At 41.6% G+C, this 22,419-nt stretch overlaps 1 protein-coding gene across 2 annotated transcripts; it reads right to left on the bottom strand.

The window, feature by feature from the left end:
* Positions 1-3,367: 3,367 nt before the first annotated feature.
* On the bottom strand, positions 3,368-21,905 carry MRPL23 (mitochondrial ribosomal protein L23). 2 transcript variants are annotated; one of them, XM_061610158.1, is made up of 6 exons: positions 21,553-21,905; positions 21,278-21,356; positions 16,047-16,169; positions 14,074-14,156; positions 11,697-11,770; positions 3,368-4,050 (listed from the first exon to the last, which is right to left on the bottom strand). In XM_061610158.1, exons 2-6 carry the CDS (start codon positions 21,292-21,294, stop codon positions 3,886-3,888), a joined length of 462 nt encoding a protein of 153 aa, XP_061466142.1. In that variant the 5' UTR covers positions 21,295-21,356; positions 21,553-21,905; the 3' UTR covers positions 3,368-3,885. The 2 variants fall into 2 exon arrangements, with proteins under 2 accessions (XP_061466142.1, XP_061466141.1); XM_061610157.1 differs by having other exon boundaries at positions 21,278-21,905.
* Between the last annotated feature and the right edge of the window lie 514 nt (positions 21,906-22,419).

Genomic DNA, 22,419 nt, shown 5'->3' with positions numbered 1-22,419 from the left:
GGGTGTCAAGGGCCAGCTAAAGATCACCCCCACAGTGAGTGGCTCAGGGGTGACGTGCCCTGCCACCTGTGCAGCCGTGGGCAACCTGCATAGTCCCAAGGAGCCCAGATGCCCCCCAGCTGGCAGTTGCGGACAAGGAAGGGGCTAGCTTGTGCAGGCAAGCTGAGCAGGCCCTAGCCAGCTAGGGAGGCAATGGTAAACCCCCTCTGAATATCGCTTATCATGAAAACCCTATTCATAGGGTAGCCATAAGTCAGGATCGGCTTGAAGGCAGTCCATTTCCATTTTCCATTTTTACAATAGTCATTGTGGAGGGCAGAAGTGGTGGGAAAAAACCACAGGTCCCCAGGAAAGACTGGAGTGGAGGGAAAGTTACCTTCCTAGCAACAACCCTGTTAGCCAAAGATCATGGGTGGGAAGGCTTCTACCACCGTCCCTGGATTTTTGAGAATTTGACCTCTAAATTTGACCTCTTCTCCCTGGGAGAAAGAGACCTCTCCATCAACTTCCATAGAGGGAGGGAAGGATGGTGGAGGGGGAAAAAATAGATCCACATGAAAAAGTTTTTAATATTTACTTCAACATTGACTTCACCTTTTTAAACTTCACATTTAATATTTATTTTCCTACCTCAGGTCACTGTGATCAGAGTATACTGTGAAAATGATGTACTGCGATTAAAAAACAAAACTTGTCCATCAAAAGATTCTCCTTACCTCTGCACTCAATATCAGGATATTTCTCTAGTCAGCTTGGTTTTTCTTTAAAATGCAACCGTCACTTTAAAAATGCAGCATTTGGGAGCACCTGAACCCAGAGAATGACTGAGGACTGTAGGGAGTCCCTGATCTGACTCAAGATACCTTGTTAACAGTGCAATCCAACTTGGGAAGATGAAAATCTCACCCAAATCACCCCTATTCACCTAGTAATTTGGGTAGTACACAGATGATGCATACCTCTAGTATCTGTTAGAATCAAGATACCAAAAGTTCTGCATACTGGAATGGATAGTAGTTCAACCTGCATACAAGCTAATTTTTAAAAAAACTAGGAATACCTTATGGATGATCATCCACTTTGAACTTAAAAATAATTGAGGCTTGAAGTATTGTAAAGACTAATATATTTACTATGCCATAAGCTATTGTGATCTAAAGCCCACTTTATTCATTTCAAAGGGCTCTTCATTACCTGGAGATTCTGATATGTTGCTAAGAATATAAGAGTTGTGGCCATTTGCCTCTCAAGACAACTCTTTACATTTAACATAGCACTAAGTAAGGATTTCTACTTGGGAAATGGGACTTCTCTCTCCTCTTCCCTTGGGGCACCCCATACCCTCCCTAAATCTACTCCAGGGGTTGGGGGAAACCCTAGAACAGATGTGGGGAAGTCCCACTGCGCAAGCAGAAATCCTTGTGGTGATGGAATACTTACTTAGAGCTACACTGGACAAAACTCAGAGACTTTACTCTCTGTGATCAGCTTCCCCAAACTGGTACCCTCCAGATGTTGTTGGACTCAAGCTCCCATCAGTTCCAACCAGCATGGCCAATGGTCAGGGATGATGGCAGGTGTAGTCCAACAACATCTAGAGGGCACTGAACTGGGGAAGGATGCACTATAAGCATCTTTTGAAATAATTTCTTTAATGGCATGCTGTAATCTAACATGATTAATAATTTACCATCCAGACAGATCAGACTAGCAACTACAAGCTTTGTTTTATTTATATCAAAATAGCTGCCCACACACACACTGAATAGAAGCCACATCAAGGTGCTCACCAAGCTCTGTCTTGTTGCATACATTTGTAGAAGAATTACACAAGAGCCTGTACTGGCACCAACACTGAGAAAATAATATCACCCTCAAACAATTCCCCAGCCCAGCCATCAAGGCTCCACAGTAGAGAGCCCATGGGTGTAACCAGAGGAAACTGGATGGGGATTAATTCTGGCTGCACCCTGTTCAGCTACTAGCCCTCCATTACCTTCCATCTTCAGATCTGAAGAACTTCTACTGATGCTATGTTTTTCTTCTGGGAGCACATTCAACTGAAAAGCACTGTATGTAAATATGAAGCCAAAGTATGCAAAAAAGTACACGGAAGCCAACGTTTGCCAGGAGTAGCTTAGGACAATTGACTCCCCGGGCAATCTTGTTCTCCTTGCCTAAGGCCCTGATGTGGGAAGGAGAGGAAGAAATACAGAGAAGCCCATGCCCTAATAGCTGTGTAAAAAGGACAAGATGATAGACACAACATCCTCACGTCGAAGCTGAAAACCTGCTTGAGTCTGGTTAAATCTAAGAATAGATGAATTCTTCTATTTATATTTTTGAGAAGAAAAAAACATTTTTGGAGGGGAGAATGTATGAATTAACCCTCTAAGTATCAAGCAGATGGTGAGAGTGAGAATGATTCAGCTGCTTAGGTGGATGTAGGAAACTGTCCTCTCAGATTTCCATAGGCCTCTTACAGCTCTTTCTGTGCTACAACATAATTCTGTTGCATTGAATGTGCTTTGCCTTGGGATTCAAAGACTCTTGCCTCTTGGGAGACAACAGCTAATTAACTTGGTTTCCTGCTTAGACAGAGTATAAGGTTTAAGAGTAAGTGTGCAGCTGGGTAGCAAAGGGAACCAGGGCGGGGGGGAGAAAGCTCCCAGGGGAAACCAAAGTAAGCCTGACCCACTCATCGCCCAGGATTCCCAAGTAGCCCGATTGTAAAGAAAGGTAGCAGTGTCATTCCTAACCCATCTTCTAAAGGCCAGTTTAAGCTATGAGCACACATTGAAAGGGCTTGGGCACACTGCAGCAAATGATTCAATATATGGCACCTGCCTTTGGCTGGGTACAATGCAGTTCTGGAGCTGTACAACAGAAAGATGTTCATAATTTGCCCCAGCCAGCCTGTATTTCCTGGTTGTCATGCATACTAAACAGTGGTGGAGGCTTTGCTAAACTAAAGAAAACTGGTGAGAGCAAAAGGACATGTTTATTGAAACACACACTGGCGGGTTAAGTAGCAGGATAGGCCTCTGGGATATCCAACCACAGACCACTACATTTGAGTCAGTATTTCCTCAAAAGGCAACAGAGTTAAGCATCCACAGGAAGGGTGCTTACTGTTGTGCCATCATGATTGAAAACTGATAAATGAACTTGAAAATAAGAGAAATGGAAAACAAGCCTAAACATAAAAAACAGTGACGAAGTCTTTAAACAAGAATCGGAGCAAAAAGCAACCCCAAGTCACTGTAGCTGATTAAAGCGGGGGTGGGGGGAAGAGTGTAATTTATGCAAATATTTGGGAATTTGGACAGATGGAGTCAACACATTGATGACACACAAACTAAGTGGGCAAGGCAATGTTTTTTTATTGGATCATGTTCAGTTTACATATGCATGTTTTGAAAATTCAGAATCTTCCTTCAGGCTGTAAGAAAACATTGTGTGAAGCCTCTTCTCCCAAACATACCATCATACCAGTACCATGTTCATGGTATCCACATCAATCCCACACACCCAAGAATGTCTTCCCTGAAACAGCAAAAGATGCCCAAAGTATTAGCCTGCCTGCCAATTCAGAGATAGCAAGGTTATACCAGATCTTCTATATGGACCCCGTGATGACAGTACTGGCTGTCTCAACATTTCTACACACTTTCAATACTCCAATGAACGGTCTTCAAAAAACCTACTCAGAACAGGAAAAGGAGAGAATGGTGGCCTGAAAGGAACAACCCTCCAGATGGATAAAGCATTGAAAAAGGGGGGATGGGACACCCACATAATGACAGTACAAGTTGAGGACCAACACTGGATGCAATGGTTTGAGTCCGTCTGGGCTACCTAAAACAAAACAGCAAGTTGATTCCATCAAAGTCCAAACCAGCTAGGGATGTCTGCTTGCCTGGGATCACCTTTATGCTTCTGTCTTTCATCTTCCATAAATTTCTTCTGGATGTCTTCAAAAGAGCCAGGCTCAATGATTTCTTCCCTTTCTGGAAACATGTCTGGAAACTGAAAAGTTTGTCCTGCAGCCTAAAGATAGAAAACAAATGTTTAATCTCATGTCCCAGTAGCAGCTACAACACTCTTTGGACAGCTGTGGGAAGTTTCAGCTGTTCTAGAATGCTACTGCCAACCTCCAAGAGACTCAGCAGAACTCACAGGAAGTTAGGTGCAGAGTATGTTTTATCTTACCTTTCTTCCAAAGAGTGCAAGGTGGTATAAATCCCCCTGTCTCATTTTATTCTCACAGCAACCCTGCAAGGAATGTTAGGCTGACAGAGTGAGTGGCCCAAGATCACCCAATGAACTTCGTACTTGGGATTTGAACCCGAGTCTCCCTAGCCATAGTCTGAAACCCTAATTACTACACCACAGTCATCCTTTTATCACATAGCAGGCAGGCAGGCATCTAGCACTGGTTCAATAATAACAGATATTCATGCAGGAAGCAGTCACTTGTGAAATAAGGTGCAAGCGTTTGTTGTTCCATTCAAGGAACAGATGGTCAAGTCAAAAGACAATCCTGACTAGCCAGAAGATCAATTTCTTAAAATATATATTTATAAAACTACATTTCTCAACTGCAATAGGTGCAATGTAACAGCATAGTTCCAGGAGAAGGTCTCTGGTGACCTCAGAACATTCTTCAACTCATTCTTTTTTACCAGCCTAACATGTCAAGTGAAGGAAAGCTGAAGATGGGAATGTACCTCCACTATAAGACTGCTGGAAGGCAGCAGTTACAAGGGGTGGGAAAAGACAAGATAGAGAAATCTGTACAGTCACTTCCAAAAAGATAGAGGGGGAACTAGTGGGTTCACAGAGGAAGAAAGAGGACAGGAACAGACACTGAAGGAACTCTGGATAAGGAAAAATGGGGAACGTGGGCGAGGAATGCACCAGAAAGATGACCTTTTTACATACAAGTGTCAGCCCTCTAATGCAAAATGATATGCTAGACAAAGTTGTATAATGATATGAAATAAAAAGTGATTCATGAAATTCATGTAATTTCTGAAATGCAGCATTAAATTTACAGCAATCATTCCCAATAATGAAGAGAGTCGATGCCAGCACAGAGAACACTGCCACAGACTCAACGTCTCCCATTTGGAAAACAATCATCATCTGACCTTTTAACTTTTATTTAACAGCAGGAACCTATTATTCGAGGACAGCATTCTATTCCGTTGACATTATCTCTTTATTTTTCCATAGTGTATGCAGTGTTGACAACCTCATTAAAGTCAACCTTGTCAGCTTTCCATTGAATTCAAGTGGTATAATAAAACTATCAGACAATAACACGGCATAGAAAGAGGTGTTATGAAAATATTGTCTGGGGCTATTTTGAAGCTATTTTCCAAAATACCCTCACAGCCATAGCCCACCCCTAAAGAACTTGGAAAGCAACAGCATATAAAACTCAGAAGACATGAGCATTTTTGCTGCCATTCTACAAATCAAAAATGTGCTTTGCAAGCTAATCACATTTTTGCCAATGACGGTGGTCCTATGCAAAGATTCTGGATGCATGTACAAGGCAAGTTGACTTATATGGCGGTGCAGTTATAGCTTTCCACTTTGTTTGCTGGTTGCCATAACACCTATCATAGTGTTGCCATAACACTTCTCAGCCTACTGCCCAGGTGAGACCTCTTGGTACCAATCTACAGAGAACCAGGTCTCAAGGCAAATACAGTTATGTCATTCAAAGTTCTAGCTTCAAGGGTCTGTTCCCTACATACGTAAGAGACCATCTCTATCCCTACAAGCCATCACTGGGATCTGCAAAAGGCAATTTCTCTACTCTACTCCTCTAATACTATAATTAGGGGGGGACAACGACCCAAAATCATTTTGATAACTGTTCTGGAGGTCCAGTTCAGTTCAAGCTTTGGCATTTTCCAGAAGCAACACTTTAAAAAGAGAAAAATAAAAACTGAACTGGCTTTTAATGGCTGGGAGTATTTTGGTTCTGTTGTTTTTTGTTTTGAAATGGTTGTTGTCCACCTTAGTTCTAAGGGAATTAGCTAGGTAGAAATCTTTTAAAAAATTAAAACAGAAGTAACTGTAGCATACACACCAAACTGGAAAGTCATCAAGCAATGTTGGCATGGTTGCCAAATACCCCTTATCCTTGCATGCACAATGTCATCATTGAGTGATGTTGCTAAACATACCAGGGCTGGTTTCACTGCCAAACTAAAAACTGGGAAGTCTTGTCTATGGTAGACACGGCCCTCTTGTCCTGAAAGGGCAAGGGTATGTTCTGTAGGATGAGCCAGCCCTTGCACTCTTCTTCTACAGGATGAACATTTGTCACTGTGTTAGCTGGAGGCTGAAAATACATTGCTCAGAGCAGATGTTCCCACAAAATGCTACACATCTTTCCCACCCTCTTTTTTTGTTTGTTTCAAGAAAGAGGGCATGGAAGAATGCTCAGACACAATAGTGGGACTAGACAATACCCCTCCAGCCGTCTATAAGAAATGCTCCCAGTTCCCATTTCAAGGCTAGTCAAAATCAAATACTGAGCAGAAGTCAATATGTATCTGGAACCTTTTAATAACTAGAAGTCAGCACAGACAAGTTGGCTCTTTCTACCTCTTGTTTTGCCGAGAAATGCTGATCTTGGCCAGAAGCCAGAAAGAATTTGAAACAGCCAAGACATTACATTGAACTCTTAGAACTGAAAGCCTTATAAATCCTCCACAATATCATGCAGTAATTTTGCACTGGTCAGATCCTGGAGTGCTGAAAGCTTTGTGAAAAATAGTTACTATGCATGTTCAGTAGCTATCTTGACCATGTTGTAACTTCAACTATATCCAGAGAAACAACTATACACAAAGGGCTTAATATCCATACAGAAAACCTACCCATGGAGATACCAAAGGCTGTAAAGGATCATTGTTTTTTACTCATTGCAAATCAAATCTGAATTTCTGCCATATTTACAATCATTTGTTTAGGGGAAATATCCATGGATGAAATCTCTCTCACAGCAACGTGAATAGACATTTGCTACTTTTACCTTTTTACAGCTACAGGAGAAAGGAAAAGGCACCCTACAAATCATTTTGCTCCAACCAGGCAAATTCTGGTCTAATGTGATCTCAAAGACCTAAGTATTTCAGATGGACTACTGTGTTACACACCAGCTGAAGCTTCCACAGAGCCATCAAGGGCAACTCCATGAATGACTGTCACTGGATCAGAATCAGGAAAAAAAGGTCTCAGCCCTTCCACCAAGGAAAGTTGTTGACTGCACTGTAATTTGATGAGCAGCAACTCTCCAACAGAATTGGCAGGCTGCAAAAGCAGAACACAGTTGACATTGCATACAAAGCTAATAGGCCATGTCATACGTGCCAAATGTAAGTGAATTGCTCAAGGGCAACCGAGTTCAGAGCTCTTAGTAGGTTCAAAGTCTACTAGATGATTACACTAACCACTAGGTAATACCCCTCTCCTCAAGTGATTTGGCATCAGCACAAATGGTAAATGCACCCTCAGATCCTCCAAAGCTGAACATTACTAACCGGAGGAGGAAAAATCAGGGCAGAGAGCAACTGAGGTTCTGAAGTCACAGAAGCTGTTTCCATGTTGATATATAACCTGGTTCTAGCTTTTGAAGCATGAAAGGCAAGTAGTAGTTCTATATTATAACCAAGGTTACAAAATGTTTTCTGCTTAGGAGAAAGGGGGAAAGCACATCAAGAACAGCCTGAAACTACTGAAGGTGATACTGACCACAAGCACTAATTTGAGGTCATTTGCAATGGGAGACAAATACCACCTGTGCTGAAAAATCTCATTTGCCAAGATGGGGGCGGAGGAAAAGGAGTCCTCAATCTTCAAGACAACATGGACCTTGTGCATATGCATATGAGTAAATTCTCTACTCTCACCCATACTGCTATGTGTTAGACATCATATAACACATCAGGCTTTTCATCTTCCAACACTTGAACACAATGATTAATGTGTGCATATTATATTGCATAAGTTGGCCTGGAATCTAGAAGCTGATGACTTCCAGAGTAGGGAAACGTAACTGCAGTACTGCCTTCAAGACAAAACAATATTTCTCAGATACTTAAGAAGGTCAGTGACTGAACACAAGCAATACAGGGAAGGGTAATGCTGCCACCTACTGACCTTTTAAGAAGGCCAACATTGAAACCTTCCAAAACAGATGGCTTTCTTACAGGATTAACCTGGAACATGTAACAAACATAAACTTGTTTGAGCCTTGGATTTGTTTACACCAATCAAGGGATGAAGCCAAAGTTGAAGCAAAGGAAAAAGGAAGGAAAGGAATCTCTGGATGACCAAGGACTGCTTTCCTGTCTGTTTCATCCTGAACTAACTCTCTCTGAAAATGATACTGAAGGTACATCAAGAACCCAGACAGGAGGCAAGGGGCCATCAAGAGGGAAGGGGATAGAACATCCAAGCTCACCTATGTAACAAAGGCGAGGTGAGGTAGTTGGTTTAGGACAAAAACCTCAAATGAATCAGTTCTAAAAGCAGTATGTTATCACAAATCATATAAATAGGCCCTAGCAATGTTTTTCCGCTCACATCCTTCATGAGTAATATTATTTCTGATGTAATACTGAATTACAGACAGCTCAGCTAGAAAAACATAATAGGAGCCCTACAGGATTAGCAACTAATTAAAAACGAACCAGAAGTGGCTTTCTTGAAAATGTGGTTATTGGTCAAAGACATCCAGTCAGGAGCAACTGGAGTTTAGCCGTTGTTAAGAAAAAGATTAACCAAGAAACAATACGAAGATAAGGACAAACCAGTTAAAACTTAGTAAGAGATTTTCCATTAGCCTTACACTGTTTACTACAGGTGGCTCTAAATAAAATGAGAGAAACGATAGCAATTTCAGACATCAGCAACTCAGAATGATGCAATAATTAATTCTTGAGGATCAAAAAGTTACAAAGAGTGGGCAGGTCACTGGAAGTTAGCTGCACTTTGCTCTAAATCAGCATCTCCATGTAAGAAGGCGAGAAAATAAATAAATAAATAAAACCAGTCCAAAAATAAATTAAATGCATGAGAGAAAACACAAGGACACCTGAGAAACTCAATAAGATTGTAGGCATGAATCTCTTGCCCTTCTCTCAAGGCTGAAAAGAGGCAGGGGCTCATTCCTGTAGTCATACTGCAAGACTTTTCAACTTCCCAGCAAGACTTTACAAGTTCACAGATCAGACCCCCTCCTGTCCCTCGGTTGGGAGAGGATCAGAAGTAAACACAAATTTTGGTTAAACACCAGGGATACCGAAGATTAAAAGGGGCAAAGAGAATGGCTACCAATATTACCAGTAAAATGAAATGAGTACAACCTATAGGTTTCCTGTTCAAAGGTGGGTGCTTCAACTACTGCCCAAAACCAGGAATCCAATCATGATATTAGCAGACCCTATGTGCTACTAGCACTCCCAGGTTGACATCTTGAACCTATGAGCTGTTATGGTAAGAAAACAGTAAACAGAAATGGATGTCTGAATGCTAGAAACAATCCCTGCTCTTCTGTTGGCACAACAGCTTTATTGGCCCTACTGCACCAGCGAACTTCTGGGGCTAGTCTGTCCCTCAAGAACATGAGACAAATATGTCAATAGTAATATTATTATTATTAATTCTCAAAAGGGGACAAAATCAAATCAGAAACAAAGAATCCATCTAAAACTCCACTGTGCAAGTTAAGGAGCATTCTGGCTAAATTGTATCAACTAATCCATTTACTAATCCAGAAGGGAGTAGAAAAAGTGGAAGGCCAAACAAGAGATGGATTGATTCCATAAGGAAGCCACAGACCTGAACTTACAAGATCTGAACAGGGTGGTTCGTGACAGATGCTCTTGGAGGTCACTGATTCATAGGGTTGCCGTAAGTTGTAATCAGCTTGAAGGCACATAACAACAACAATTCATTTACAGGATTTGGAATCTTTAGGCCCAGATGTTTGAGAATTAGTCAATCTTCTTTTACAAAAGGAGCAGTGTCATAACTCCCCCCAGGACCTCTGGAAAACGTGAAGAAGCTGAAAATTCTCTATTAGGGAATTTCATAGTAGTTTTTTGGAAAGTCAGGACAGCTAAACTAGTTTAGCCTTGTACTGCAGGCTCTCCTTCAAGCTTTCTCCAAGAGATCTTAACCAAAACTTTTGCTCTAGTATGCTAATTCAAAGAAGACAGGTGTGCCTCTCCCACACAGACAAGTGCACACAGAAGAATTGATAAACCTGTTCGTATTGGGTTTGTTCAGACATAGCGCTAATCCAGCAGAGGGGGGATACAGCCCATTTGCTTAATTAGGCCCAGCAAGGCTCCTAATTTGGCCCACTAGACCATTTTCCCCAAGCCACGCACACATTCACCTCCTGCCTGATGTCAAATATGTTATCAGGTATGGGGCAGGTAAAGACACAACTGCAAAGGAACAATCAGGAACCTTAAAGTACACTCCCGGTACTTCTTTGGCAAGCAGGGCTTGTATTCAGCACCGTTTAATACTAGTGCCCAATTGCAAGCCCCACTGGGATTGGTTGCACTAGGAAGCTCCCTACTGAAGCTTCCCAGGAAGAGCAGATCCCTGCTAAAAACAGGGCGTCAGCACTGATTAGCTGATCGGTGGTGAGTTCAAGCCCAGGTGGGATTAGCTAAACTCCAGAGTTTCTCATCAGAAACTCCGAAAGTGTAGCCTATCCCTGCCAAAAGCAGCACTTCAACCTTGTGCTGATCATTTGTGACGTCAAGGCCACTTAAATCAGCTGGGATCTTCCTTCACAGTGCGGCTTCACTTCAAGCATATTGCAAAGGATAAATGGGTCACCTGCCCCACTCACCTGTCAAAGTGCTCTGACAAGGGTGGATAAGCTCATGATCAGGCCAGTCAGCCAGAATCTATTCCCCACCCCTGCGCTAGACTATAGTGTATCATTATGAGAATGAGCCTAGATAAAAACCTCTGGCTGAAGTGATCCTCTAGTGCAGCCACAAAGAGACCGGAGGCTTTGACTTCTGTGTCATAGCTTGCCTTGTCATTCAAACCTTATGAACTGTGGTTAATCTTATCTACGGCTTGTCAAAACATAATGTAAGAAGTTGGCTTGCTTCAACAAGCAGAAATGCTTCTAAAACTGAAGTGAAAGCTTCTGCTCTCTTCATGGCTGTGCCAGAGGAAGAGAGAGGGGGAACATACAAGCCCAAGGCTCTCCGTGGCTCATCCTCACAATGCCAAATCAGGAGTGGGGAACCTGTGGCCCTCCATATGTTGTTGGCCTACAACTCTCATTATTCCTGAACATTGGCCACTCTAGCTGGGGCTGATGTTGGACTCAAATCCCATCTGGAGGGTCACAGGTTCCCTATCCTTGCACTAAACCATGGTTCAGCTTTGTGTGCAAACTTAAATATTGTCTTACACCTTCAGCAATGTAACCACACCAAGATGGCTCAAATACACCCAATTAGCAGTTTCTCCTCAAAACCCTTTGGAGGAATAGCCCCATCCTGGCAGAATTTCAATGCATGCAAATTCCCATTTATCCATTCCAGTCCTGAGGGTGCATGGGATAATTGGCAAAACAATCATCCACTACAATGCCCTTCTTTCCCCAGCTTCAAACAAATGCATTTACTCACCAGCTGTACATAGGCGACCTTGTAGTCAGGCTTCTTGATTCGCCTGTTTCTGTGATCCCTCTGCTTGTTTGAACCTGTTAAGTAGATGAAGGCTTGACCTGACTTCCCACAACCTGACAATTCCTCCTTTCCCTAATGTTGGAAGTTTCACTTCAATCAATGCACTGTCTCACTGTGTGCTCTGAAATCTATTGACCATTAGGGGCAAATTAGTCAGTTGAAAGGGCCCCTGCTTGAATTCTCTCCTTGTTACTTTCCTCAAGTTTAAGCATGCCTCTGATTGGTTAGAATGATATTCTCAGGGCTATTATCACTTCCAGTTCCTCCTCCTCCCCCCCACAATCCTCTCTCTCCCTCTCCTTTTGAATTCAGCTAGCGTAGATGATTAAGCTTTCCAATCCACGTGTACTTTCTTAATAAAATGAGTTTATTTTGTTTAAGATAAACACCACCCTCTTTCATATTCTTTTATATCTCCAGTGAACTCTGCTGCAGAAAAACACAACTCTCTTCAGTAAATGGCTCTTCAGTTAGAGTCAATTCTGCTCTTTTGGGGAATTCAGTTTTGTAATCTCACCAGCTGTACCGCATGAGCATTAATGTGTAAGTTCACTGCCCAAGAGGCTGTCTTAGCCTATATTCAAATATATATGTAATTGTATCAGCTGTAGGTCATAGCAAAACACCCAGAGAATGAAACTTTTTACTGAAGAAAAGAGAAGTGTCCACATTGCCATGGTTCAAGTGCCTCAGCCTGACAGGCCATCCTTAGCACTATCAATGCACAAGCAGAAAAGCACAATTTCTTTTCTTTTAAAGAATGTCAGTATTCATAATAATTACAAAACCCAGAAAATACACACATTTGGAACAGCCTGGCCTAAATCTCCACCCGTCATGCTTCATTATATTTTCTCAGCCCCCTCTCCTCCTCCCAGATACGCACTCCAGTATCCAGTGGTTTAAGATTCTATAAGGAGGCTAGAACACATGAAATGTTAGGAGTAATCAAACTCCCAATGGACTGCGCTCAAACACAATAAAGCACTCTACATGGTTAGAAAGTTCAGTACAGTTTTTATCATTTATTTGCCTAAGGATGCTTCAGTAATCCTTCTTGCAATTTTTTCTTCCCTTTACTTACCCATTTCCTTGAGAATAAATTCACTAATAGGCAAAAACCCCTTGTGGTTTAAGAAAGTACCTACAGCCAATAGATATTTATTTATTTATTTATTAGATTTATTAGTCGCCCATCTGGCTGGTTGTCCAGCCACTCTGGGCGACGTACAGAATAAAAACATGCAAATACATTAAAACATTAAAATCTCAACAATACAAAAAACCTAACCCACCCCAAAAGCCTGACTGAAGAGCCAGGTCTTCAAGGCCCGGTGGAAGCTCACCATAGCAGGGGCGTGACAGAGATCGTTTGGGAGGGAATTGCACAGAATGGGAGCCACAATAGAAAAAGCCCTCTCCCTAGTCCTCACCAGACTAGCTGGTTTCTATCAAACTTTAAAAAGCAGGGAAATTGGGCAGTTATAAAGAATACACCAGGGGTGCAAGAGACCTGACCTCCTCTCTGAGATATTGTACTGCCCCACAAAGTTGTAAAAATGCAAACACAATTTGGGTTGGTCTTACACAGTCCAATCCACTTCCTGTGGGGTAGGAATAGGGAGGAAGGGGGAGGGGAGGAGACTGGATGGGTGGGCACCGGGCAAAGGGTAAGCCCCTTTTGTTTCCAAAAGAAAAATACTGTTAATAGTATCATTATTTTTCAAGGTTTCCCTCACCTTTTTATTCTACAGTAGACATGTGGTCTCCCACCCTAATTTAAACTAAAGCTGTCCCTGGCCACATCCATACCAGACATTTATTCCACTTTAAACAGTCATGGCTTCCCCCAAATAATCCTCGGAAGTGTGGTTTGTGAAAGGTGCTGAGAGTTGTTAGGAGACACCCTATTCCCTTCACAGAGCTACAATCACCAGAATTCTCTGGGAAGAGGGGCTGACTGTTAAATCACTCTGGCCACCTGAGCTCTGTAAGGGGGAACAGGAGTCTCCCAACAGCTCTTAGCACCCTTCACAAATTACACTTCCCAGGATTCTATGGCAGAAGCCATGACTGTTTAAAGTGGAATAAATGTCTGGCATGGGTGTGATCCTCTGATTAGCCAAGCAAAACAGTTGTTAGTCTGGCTTTTAGAACACTGACAGTTGGTTCTTACTGAGCATGCCTGTGCTTATTATAGACTCCAATGTTAATTTTCATAAAGTACTTAAAAAGGATCGTAGTGCGGAATGAATGACCTGAGTTTTGTTGAAAAACTGATATTAAAATACCCTCCAGATTAATACTAAAGACTCACCATGCTGTATCCTGGTTCTTATAGCAGCCACAGGCACATTATATATGCTTTCAAGGTAATCCTTCAATTCCACTCTTGTCATTCTGCATCAAATGCAAGCAAACAATTACAACACTGAGAGAAACACTTCTAACATTTTTAATTTCTAAAAGGTTAAAATAGCTACACACTAACCAATGTCTTTGGAATAAATATATGGCCATGAGGACTATTTTATTAATACAAATGAAACTAAAATTTAGTCCGGGCAATATAGTAACTGGACAGGAGTGCCTTTTATTAACTTTGTTTTACATGCCAACTGTGCCCTTTCCTGAAGAAACCAGGCCAGGCCTCAGTTATTCATGCACTTGTCACTTCCAGGCTAGATTACTGAAACACATCCTGTGCCCTGGTTTGCAAGTCGCATTAACCAGGGTGGAGAACCTCCAGTTCACAGGCAACTCCTGCCCTGTTAGGGGCTCCAATTTGACCTGCAGGGCCATTTCCCCAAAACTATGCCCACCTGCCAAACAGCTGGTGTCACTTATGTCAGCTGATGGGCAGGAGAGTGGGGTTCAATTCTGCATTGGCTGCAGGTGCCTGTTCCCAGCAGTGAATAGGTCTGTATGTACCTGTTCACACTACCTTTGGGAAGCACTGATCATAGAGCTTGCAAAGCAGTTCTTTCCTCCCCACCTCCTCTCCCTGGGAGGGATGTGCCAAGCAGGAGTTGGAGTCTGCTCAGTTTGGCTGTGCAGGCTTGTTGCCAGGAAGGAACAAGCGTGTGCTGTCAAACAAAGCCTTTTTAAATGCCGGCTTCTTTCTCTTGTTACGTTGCTAGTAGATGAACAATTTTAGTACTGTGTATGTTTTTATTGTTTCTGTTTATTTTTATGCATTTTAAATCTTTGTAGCTGCATTGAGAGTTTTCTAAAAAGGCGTGAATACATTTAATAAACAACAATAATATTCATTTTTCTAAGATGCTCTTTATTATGCATCACTAGCATATGGTATTTATTTATATTATATACCACCTTTCAAACAATCCACAAGATAGTTTACAATAAATTGTACTTACATTTGCACAAAACCCACAGCCAGCAGCCCTTGTTCCTGTGTCCAACAGATGGAGTGAGATTCCCTCACATTCTATTGTCCCAACGCAACTGGCAGAGTATTCTTCCTCACAGGAATGTGAGGGAGTGGGGAGCAAACTCCCTACAGCTACTCCTGTTCTGTTCTTCCCCTATTTCTGGGAGGCAGGGGGTGGTGCAGCCTCCTACCCAGTAGCTTGTGGTCACCTGACTGATACCAGGGAGTGATTCCCTTCAGCTCTGCAGTTTCAGGGCAACTTGATGTTTAAGAGATGCTTCCAGACCCTGCTCAGTTTCTTATAGCTCCTATGCATCCCTTACCACTCCAGGACAGATATGACTGGTCATTGCCCCTCCTCATGAAAACCACATGGTTTATTGTGATGCAGATGGCTTATCTCCTTAAGTAGTGGATAAGACAACAGTTTCCTTCATCACATTGCTCTCCCAAAAATTATCAGAATAAGCCAAAGTAAATCACTGGTGTTGCAAAGTATCTACTATCCAAACAATCCCAGGCATTGTGAGCAACAGGCAGCTCATCAGTGGAAGATAACTAAACTTCCTGGAGAAGTCCACATATCTTCCCAATGCTGAAGAATCTTCAGCAGGGGTTAAAAGAAATTTGTCTACCTCAGAATAGCTTCCCCAACCTACTGATGGAATAGAACAGAGAGGCGCACCTTGTGAGATAGGAGATCCCTTTGGTAGGAGACCTTTAATGCTGATGAAAGAGTCTGCAGGGAATGCAGGCAATGTACAAACCTATTTCTTCTCCTTCTGGCACAGCATACCTGTTACTGATTGTACCACCTTGGGGAGGTGCATCACATTTTCTTGAAGTGTTTTATTATAACCCAATAAGCAGATGTTCCCTTCCCCGTATGTACTTACTCCATTGGGATGCGGAATTGCACAGTGTCTTCTGGCTGTGGAACACCAGGTCTCACCATTGTCAAGAAGTAATCTGTCCGGAAAACCCTTAATTGAGGATTTCCTAACTGGTACAGGGGATACCTATAGGCAAAGGAAATAGATAACTCAAAAAAAACCCCCTGGAATTCCTATTAAAAATATTTTAAGTTTTTTATTACCAGCATGTGGTAACCACAAATTTACCATCAAGCCACATGATGTAAAAAGAAGAAGTCTGACTTGAAAGCTTAGTTAAAAACAACAAGCTGTTTCTTTGGCCTTATACATATATTTTTAAGGAAAGTAGTAACAAAATATATTCTGTTCCAAGAAATCCCAAATAAACCCAGAAGATATTCATATGCCATAAAAAGCCCGTGTTTGCGGTCAAAACAAAGCTTTACTCAGATTAATTGGACTTTCTATTTCACAGCATCAGCATAGTAAAGTACAGTGACAGAAATAGGGAAATAATACTTCATTCAGCCATTTGAGTTCTAAAACCAGAGTTTAGGGTGCCTTATGGATCTCACACAGACGTCTAAGTGTTCCCAAGGAAGCATGCAACAAGCATTGTATAATGAAGCCATTCTCTTTTTTGCCTTATCTAGAGATGTGAAGGCCTGAGGGGGGGGGAACAAAAAAATGGGGGGGACAGTTTGGGTTTTTCCCCCCAGGCCTTCACATCTCTAGCCCTATCAGCTGCACTTTCAACCACAAATCACCATATTTCTCAGAATGAACCTGCCCCTTCTCATAAGGAAGGAGGAAGCAGTGATGGTATTGTATAAGTGGAATGGTTGGGCTTATTGTGTTAGCAAAAGCAGGTAAAAGGTACAACCTGGTCTGGATGACAGGGTATATATTAAGATTAAACTATTTCCAATGGAATTCCTCAGCTAAAAAGGTTAAGGAACCACTGTTGTAAGGCAAAGAGCAAAGTGGATAAATAGAGGCATTACGAAGAAAAGTAATGGAAAAAATCAAGAACGGCAAGAGGAAAGCTTCAACATTTTGGTTTTTATTTAGGACCCAGGTCTGCTTAAAATGTTACAAAATTCCGATACGCAAGATACTTAAGTGCAGAAAATAGGGTGCAATCTGCACATATATGACATCACAATTGCATACTTAAACTATTCACTGACCCAGCTCACACATAATGCTAAGCCAAACCATGACTTAGTGTGAACAAGCAAATGTGGTGGCTCCTAGAAAGGATGTGGCTGTTTTGCTCCTCCTACAGTCCTGCTGCACTGCTGTAAGCAGGCAATTCAGTCTGAACCCCAGCTAGTGGTTTATCTTACTCCAGACAAACCACAAGATTTATTCTACGGCTTGTGGTTTGGTCTGTGGGAGACAAGCCATGAGCCCAGATACAGATGTAATGCTAAGCCTTGGCTCCCAGCAGCATGGCAGCAGCAGGACCACAGGAGGAGCAAAACAACCGACATCTTCTCTTTGGGAGCCTGCATGTTTGCTTGTCCACATTAAGCCATGGTTTGGTTTAGCATTCTGTGCAAACTGGGTCACTGCGGTACACTTGCAATGGGAAAGTATGACTATCCTCTCTCAGTGCATTTACACGGTATGTAAACATGGCAAAGTACGCAATTGTGATACCTTACACACAGATTGCATGCTATTTCTTTTGTTGAAATAACTTCAAAGACTTGGGGGCCTAAAAGCAGTTGTCAAAATCTTGGCATCCCTGCATGCATTTTTGGGATATGTGACAGTTACAGAAAATAGAGAAACTTTGTAAAAATGAACAGGATGAGAGAGAGAGAGAGAGAGAGAGAGAGAGAGAAAGCTATTAACCTGCATGTAACATGGAACTGGAAGCCTTGAAACTGTCAATGCTGCCCTCCTGCCACTATTACATACACACACAAAATGCCATATTCTTCATATCTGCTGCAAGACAACCAGGTCACAATTTCTAAGGGATATTGCAGCATTATAGCATCTATCGCAAAGGCAGACCTCACAAAGTGGTTTTATTTATTATTTTATTTATTTCTTACATTTATATCCCACCTTTCCTCCAAGGAGCTCAAAGTGGTGCATATGGTTCTCCTTTCCCCATTTTATTCTCACAACAACCCTGTGAGATAGGTTAGGCTGAGAGACAGTGACTAGCCTGAGGTCACGCAGTGAGCTTCATGGCTGAGTGGGGACTCAAACCCTGGTCTTCCAGGTCCAACACGCTAACCATCACACCACAATATATAGTTTTCATGTTTATTAAAAAACATGGGACGGTGTAAAAGCCGGAACGGAACAGGCCGGACAGCCTCTGGAATATGGAATTTCAAAAAATTAAGGAAACTGTTTCCACTACTCATAAAACCTCTTAAATGTATTTTTCCATTTGTTTTAAACTTCAACTTTTTGACTTTCATGGCTTTTTACTAATTTGCAATAGTACATTTTTGAAAAAAAGTAACAGGTTGGATACAGACTAACCTGTTAGTTGAACATGCTCCCACTGAAATCATTATTAAGAGTTCATCATGACTATGCTAAGTCCCACTGATTTCAACAAGAACTAAATTCAACTAATCTATAGATCCAATCCAGTAGCTGCTGTTAGCTAAACCAACAATAGCTACACCTCAACAGAAGAAATGGACAGAGAAGAACATAAGAACCCTAGTGGATCGACTTCCCAGGAGGATCCCTACGCCTGTGCAGCCTCTGAGACGAGCTCCGTCTTGGATGTAACTTATCCAGTTTAAATTCAGTCAGAAGGCTCTTTTCTGACTGGGAATAATTTCTTCCGGTTAAAGAAGAAACGTGAGATTTCCCACATAGCTTTGTTTTGATTGTTGGAGTCTGGAATTCGTCAGAATTGTCTGTCTTCCAGCAGCTCAGACAGAGCGAGGATTTTTATGCTAGCTCAGCTGGATAAGTGACCCTTTTTTTTTATACGGATTAACAGGCAAACATCCTCCTGTCTACATTCATCATTTTCTTATCTATACAGCTAAAGAGATTTGTCAAAGTAACAGCAATTGAGATAACCTAGGTGAGGTAAGACTTTCCTTTTTTTATTCACGGAACTAAGGGGGAAGAAAATATAAATAGCTTATCTTTTTTTTTATTGCAAAAAGCTGACATGGAAAATAGCATTTTAAAGATTACAATGGACGAGAGATTTCTGATTGGAAGAGATAAGAAATCTTTTTGATTTATGGCTGGGACTATTTTTCCTGATCTACTTTTTTTTTGACGAATCTGCTCATTCTCTCTGCTACTAGCTATTTCGACGCTGTGAACTAAAGCCGTTCTTACACTTCCGGGCAGATAAGAGATAAGGGCTGTCTAGCGTGTGATGTTAGTTTGTTGGAAAGATTAACTCCTTTGTAACTGGTTAAAGAAATAAGCTGCTCTTTGTTTGGGACATTGAAAATTGAAGGAGTTTTGTTCCTTTGGTTTTAAGAATGACAATTAAGAAGATCATGGATGTACAAGAAGGGACTTTATCTCTAGACATGTTTCAGAAAATAATGAATGGGATTAACTCAATAAAACAAGAACTGAGAAATAATAGACAAACGTGGAGAATTGAATTTCACGAAATGAGACAGGAGCTGAAAGAAACTCAGGATTCTATGAGAAAGGAGAATAAAGATAGATCTGGAAAACAAAAAAAGGATGAAAGAGAAATTAAAGGCAAGGTTCAAACTATGGAGATTGGCTTAATTATGGACATGAAAAAAGATTTGGATTTCCTGGCTGTGATGGATCCTGGAGACAAATATTACAGTTTGGAATTCAGCGCTGTCCCTGAAGGAATTGAAGAGATTGGAGATAAAGATATTATCGGTTCAAAAAAATTCTTGGACTGGAAGGATTTGATGGAACTTGAAATGGAGAAAGTTAACAGAATTAATCCCTGTTTTGTGTCAATGGAAAAACCTTCAAGAGATGTACTAGTGTATCATGTGGAAAAGAGGAACAGAGATGCGGCTTTGCAACAATACTTCAGTGATACGTTTGGATTTGATGGCAAGAAAATATCTGTGATGGAGGAAATTCCTATCAGACTTTTATTATATGACTATGACAGCAAGATTTTTGGGTGCGTAAAGATGGAAGATGGAAGATGGACCCAATATGGATAATGACAGAAGAGCGATTTAAAATTACTGGACTTAGTAGATTTGATGAGTTGGATTAATTGGCATGTTTATTTAGAAAAAAAAATTGATTGACATATATCTCAAGGATTGGAAACTTCTCTTTGACTTTTTGTGGAAGATTAAAATGATATGATGTTAATGAGATTTGAAACCAACTAAGATAACCGTTGGAGGAAGGTGATTTTATAATCTATTAAGAGATAGGTTTGTTATATATTATAGATTTATAGCTGAACTATGACAAATCGGAAGTCAATATTCTTTCTTTATATATATATATATATATATATATATATATATATATATATATATATATTCTTTTTGTATTGTACTAGTTATTGATTCGTGTTGTTTTCTTTTTGTATTGTTTTGGTTTTGAAAATTGGAATAAAAATTAATTGAAAAAAAAAAAAGAACCCTAGTGGATCAGACCAAACGGCCATCTAGTCCAGCATTCTGTTCTTTCAATGGGCAACCAGATGGCTACAAGAAGCGCACAAGCAGGACCTATGCTCCTCAGGAACTGGTATTCACCTCTGATACTGGAGGTAATATACAACCATCATGACTTTTAGCCTTTGATAGCCTTATCTTCCATAAATTTGTCTGTCCCCCTTTTAAAGCTGTCCAAATTGTTGTTGACCTTCACTATACTGAATTCCAAAGTTTAACTCAGGGGTAGCCAACGTGGTGTCTGCCAGACGTTGTCAACCCCGGGACAGCATGATCAAAGGCCAGGAATGATGGCGGTTGTAATCCAATAACATCTGGAGGGCACCACGTTGGTTAAGCCTGGTTAAACTATGCGCTGCGTGAAGAAATTGCTTCTTTTTGTCTATCGTGTTTGTCCCTCACGACATAGTTGAAGGTCGCACGTTTGGATTCGAACCAGGGAGTCTTCCGCTCTCCTAAAGTGAACCACAATCGTCGTGGGTTCCTTGCTATTTCCAGTAGCCCATTTTTAAAAAAGGGGGGGAACAAACGGGGCCCGAAGAGAATCACGCCAAGCAAGAGGGTATAAGAGGACTTAATGAGGAAACGCCTCTCCTAACGGCTACTCACATAATTCGTCTAGCCATGACTCCGACGTCCCTCCGCCAACGCTCTCCTCGACCCCGGAAGAAGAGGACACATCCGACTACTGGCGGGGCGCATAGAGATAGGAAAATTTAGTCACAATGGCTATTGTTCGTTGACCCGTCCCCTGGGATGGCTAAGAGCAGCCTGCCCACGGAAAACAAAGGCGAAATTCTGAAGTTTAGCGTTGCTCTGATTAGGTAGCACCACGCCTCCTCCCCATAAGGTAGCATAACAGACAAGCGTCCCTGCTCTCCTACCTTGTCTTATTTCGTATGCCACATATATACGTGTATAATTTTTCAGGATTTCAAGATGTCAGTGCCAAGTTAGTCCATTATCTCAATATTGCAGGAGGTGTGTTGAGGGGAGTGGCGCTTTACGACACCACTGTGAGGTAGTCTACTGTAAGTGCTGCAGATTAGAGATGGGGCTGAGGCTTATTTAGGTTTTCACCCCTTATTCCTTCCTACTAAACATCCCTCTAATTGCAGCAAAAGGTAGTCCAGTTCAGTTGCCCCCTCAAGCTGCAACCCTATACCTATTTACTTCGGAATAAATCCCATTGAACTCAGTGGATCCGATTCTTAGTTCGGAGTAGACATGGATTGCACTGCATGGTCTTTTCCCAGCCCACAACAAGTGCTCAATTCATGCACCACGATTACATTTTAAATATTTTTTAAAAACTGTTAGAGAGATGTACTGGTCAGTTCCAGCTGCGCTAAAATCTCGGGTTTCCTTTTATTATTCAGCACCCACTTTCCCCCTCCTCCACCGAAGGACGCGAGTGCGAAAGAGAGATACTCCGAAGTTCGATTCCGTAAGTGAGTCTAAATATAGTTCTATAAAGACAAGGGGCTCATCTCAGCGATCGTTCCAAGTCAGTCTCAATGAAACTACAACGCTTCTGATTCAAAAAATGGGACAGGGCATCATAGAGATTGGAATGTAGAGTGGATCCCACAGTTTGAATTATGCTTGTGTCCTGCATGTGGCAGTGTTCAGCTGGAACGCAAACGTCAAGGTTTATGTATCACGTTTATATTGTTCTCTATGGCCTCTCTCCAGTTAAATCCCTCTTTCTAAGCGCGGAAATTAAAAAAAAAGTTACGCCATCGCCCCCT

This window comes from Rhineura floridana, chromosome 2, assembly GCF_030035675.1.
Source record: "Rhineura floridana isolate rRhiFlo1 chromosome 2, rRhiFlo1.hap2, whole genome shotgun sequence".
Taxonomy (NCBI): domain Eukaryota; kingdom Metazoa; phylum Chordata; class Lepidosauria; order Squamata; family Rhineuridae; genus Rhineura; species Rhineura floridana.
This window is presented reverse-complemented; position numbering and strand designations above follow the sequence as displayed.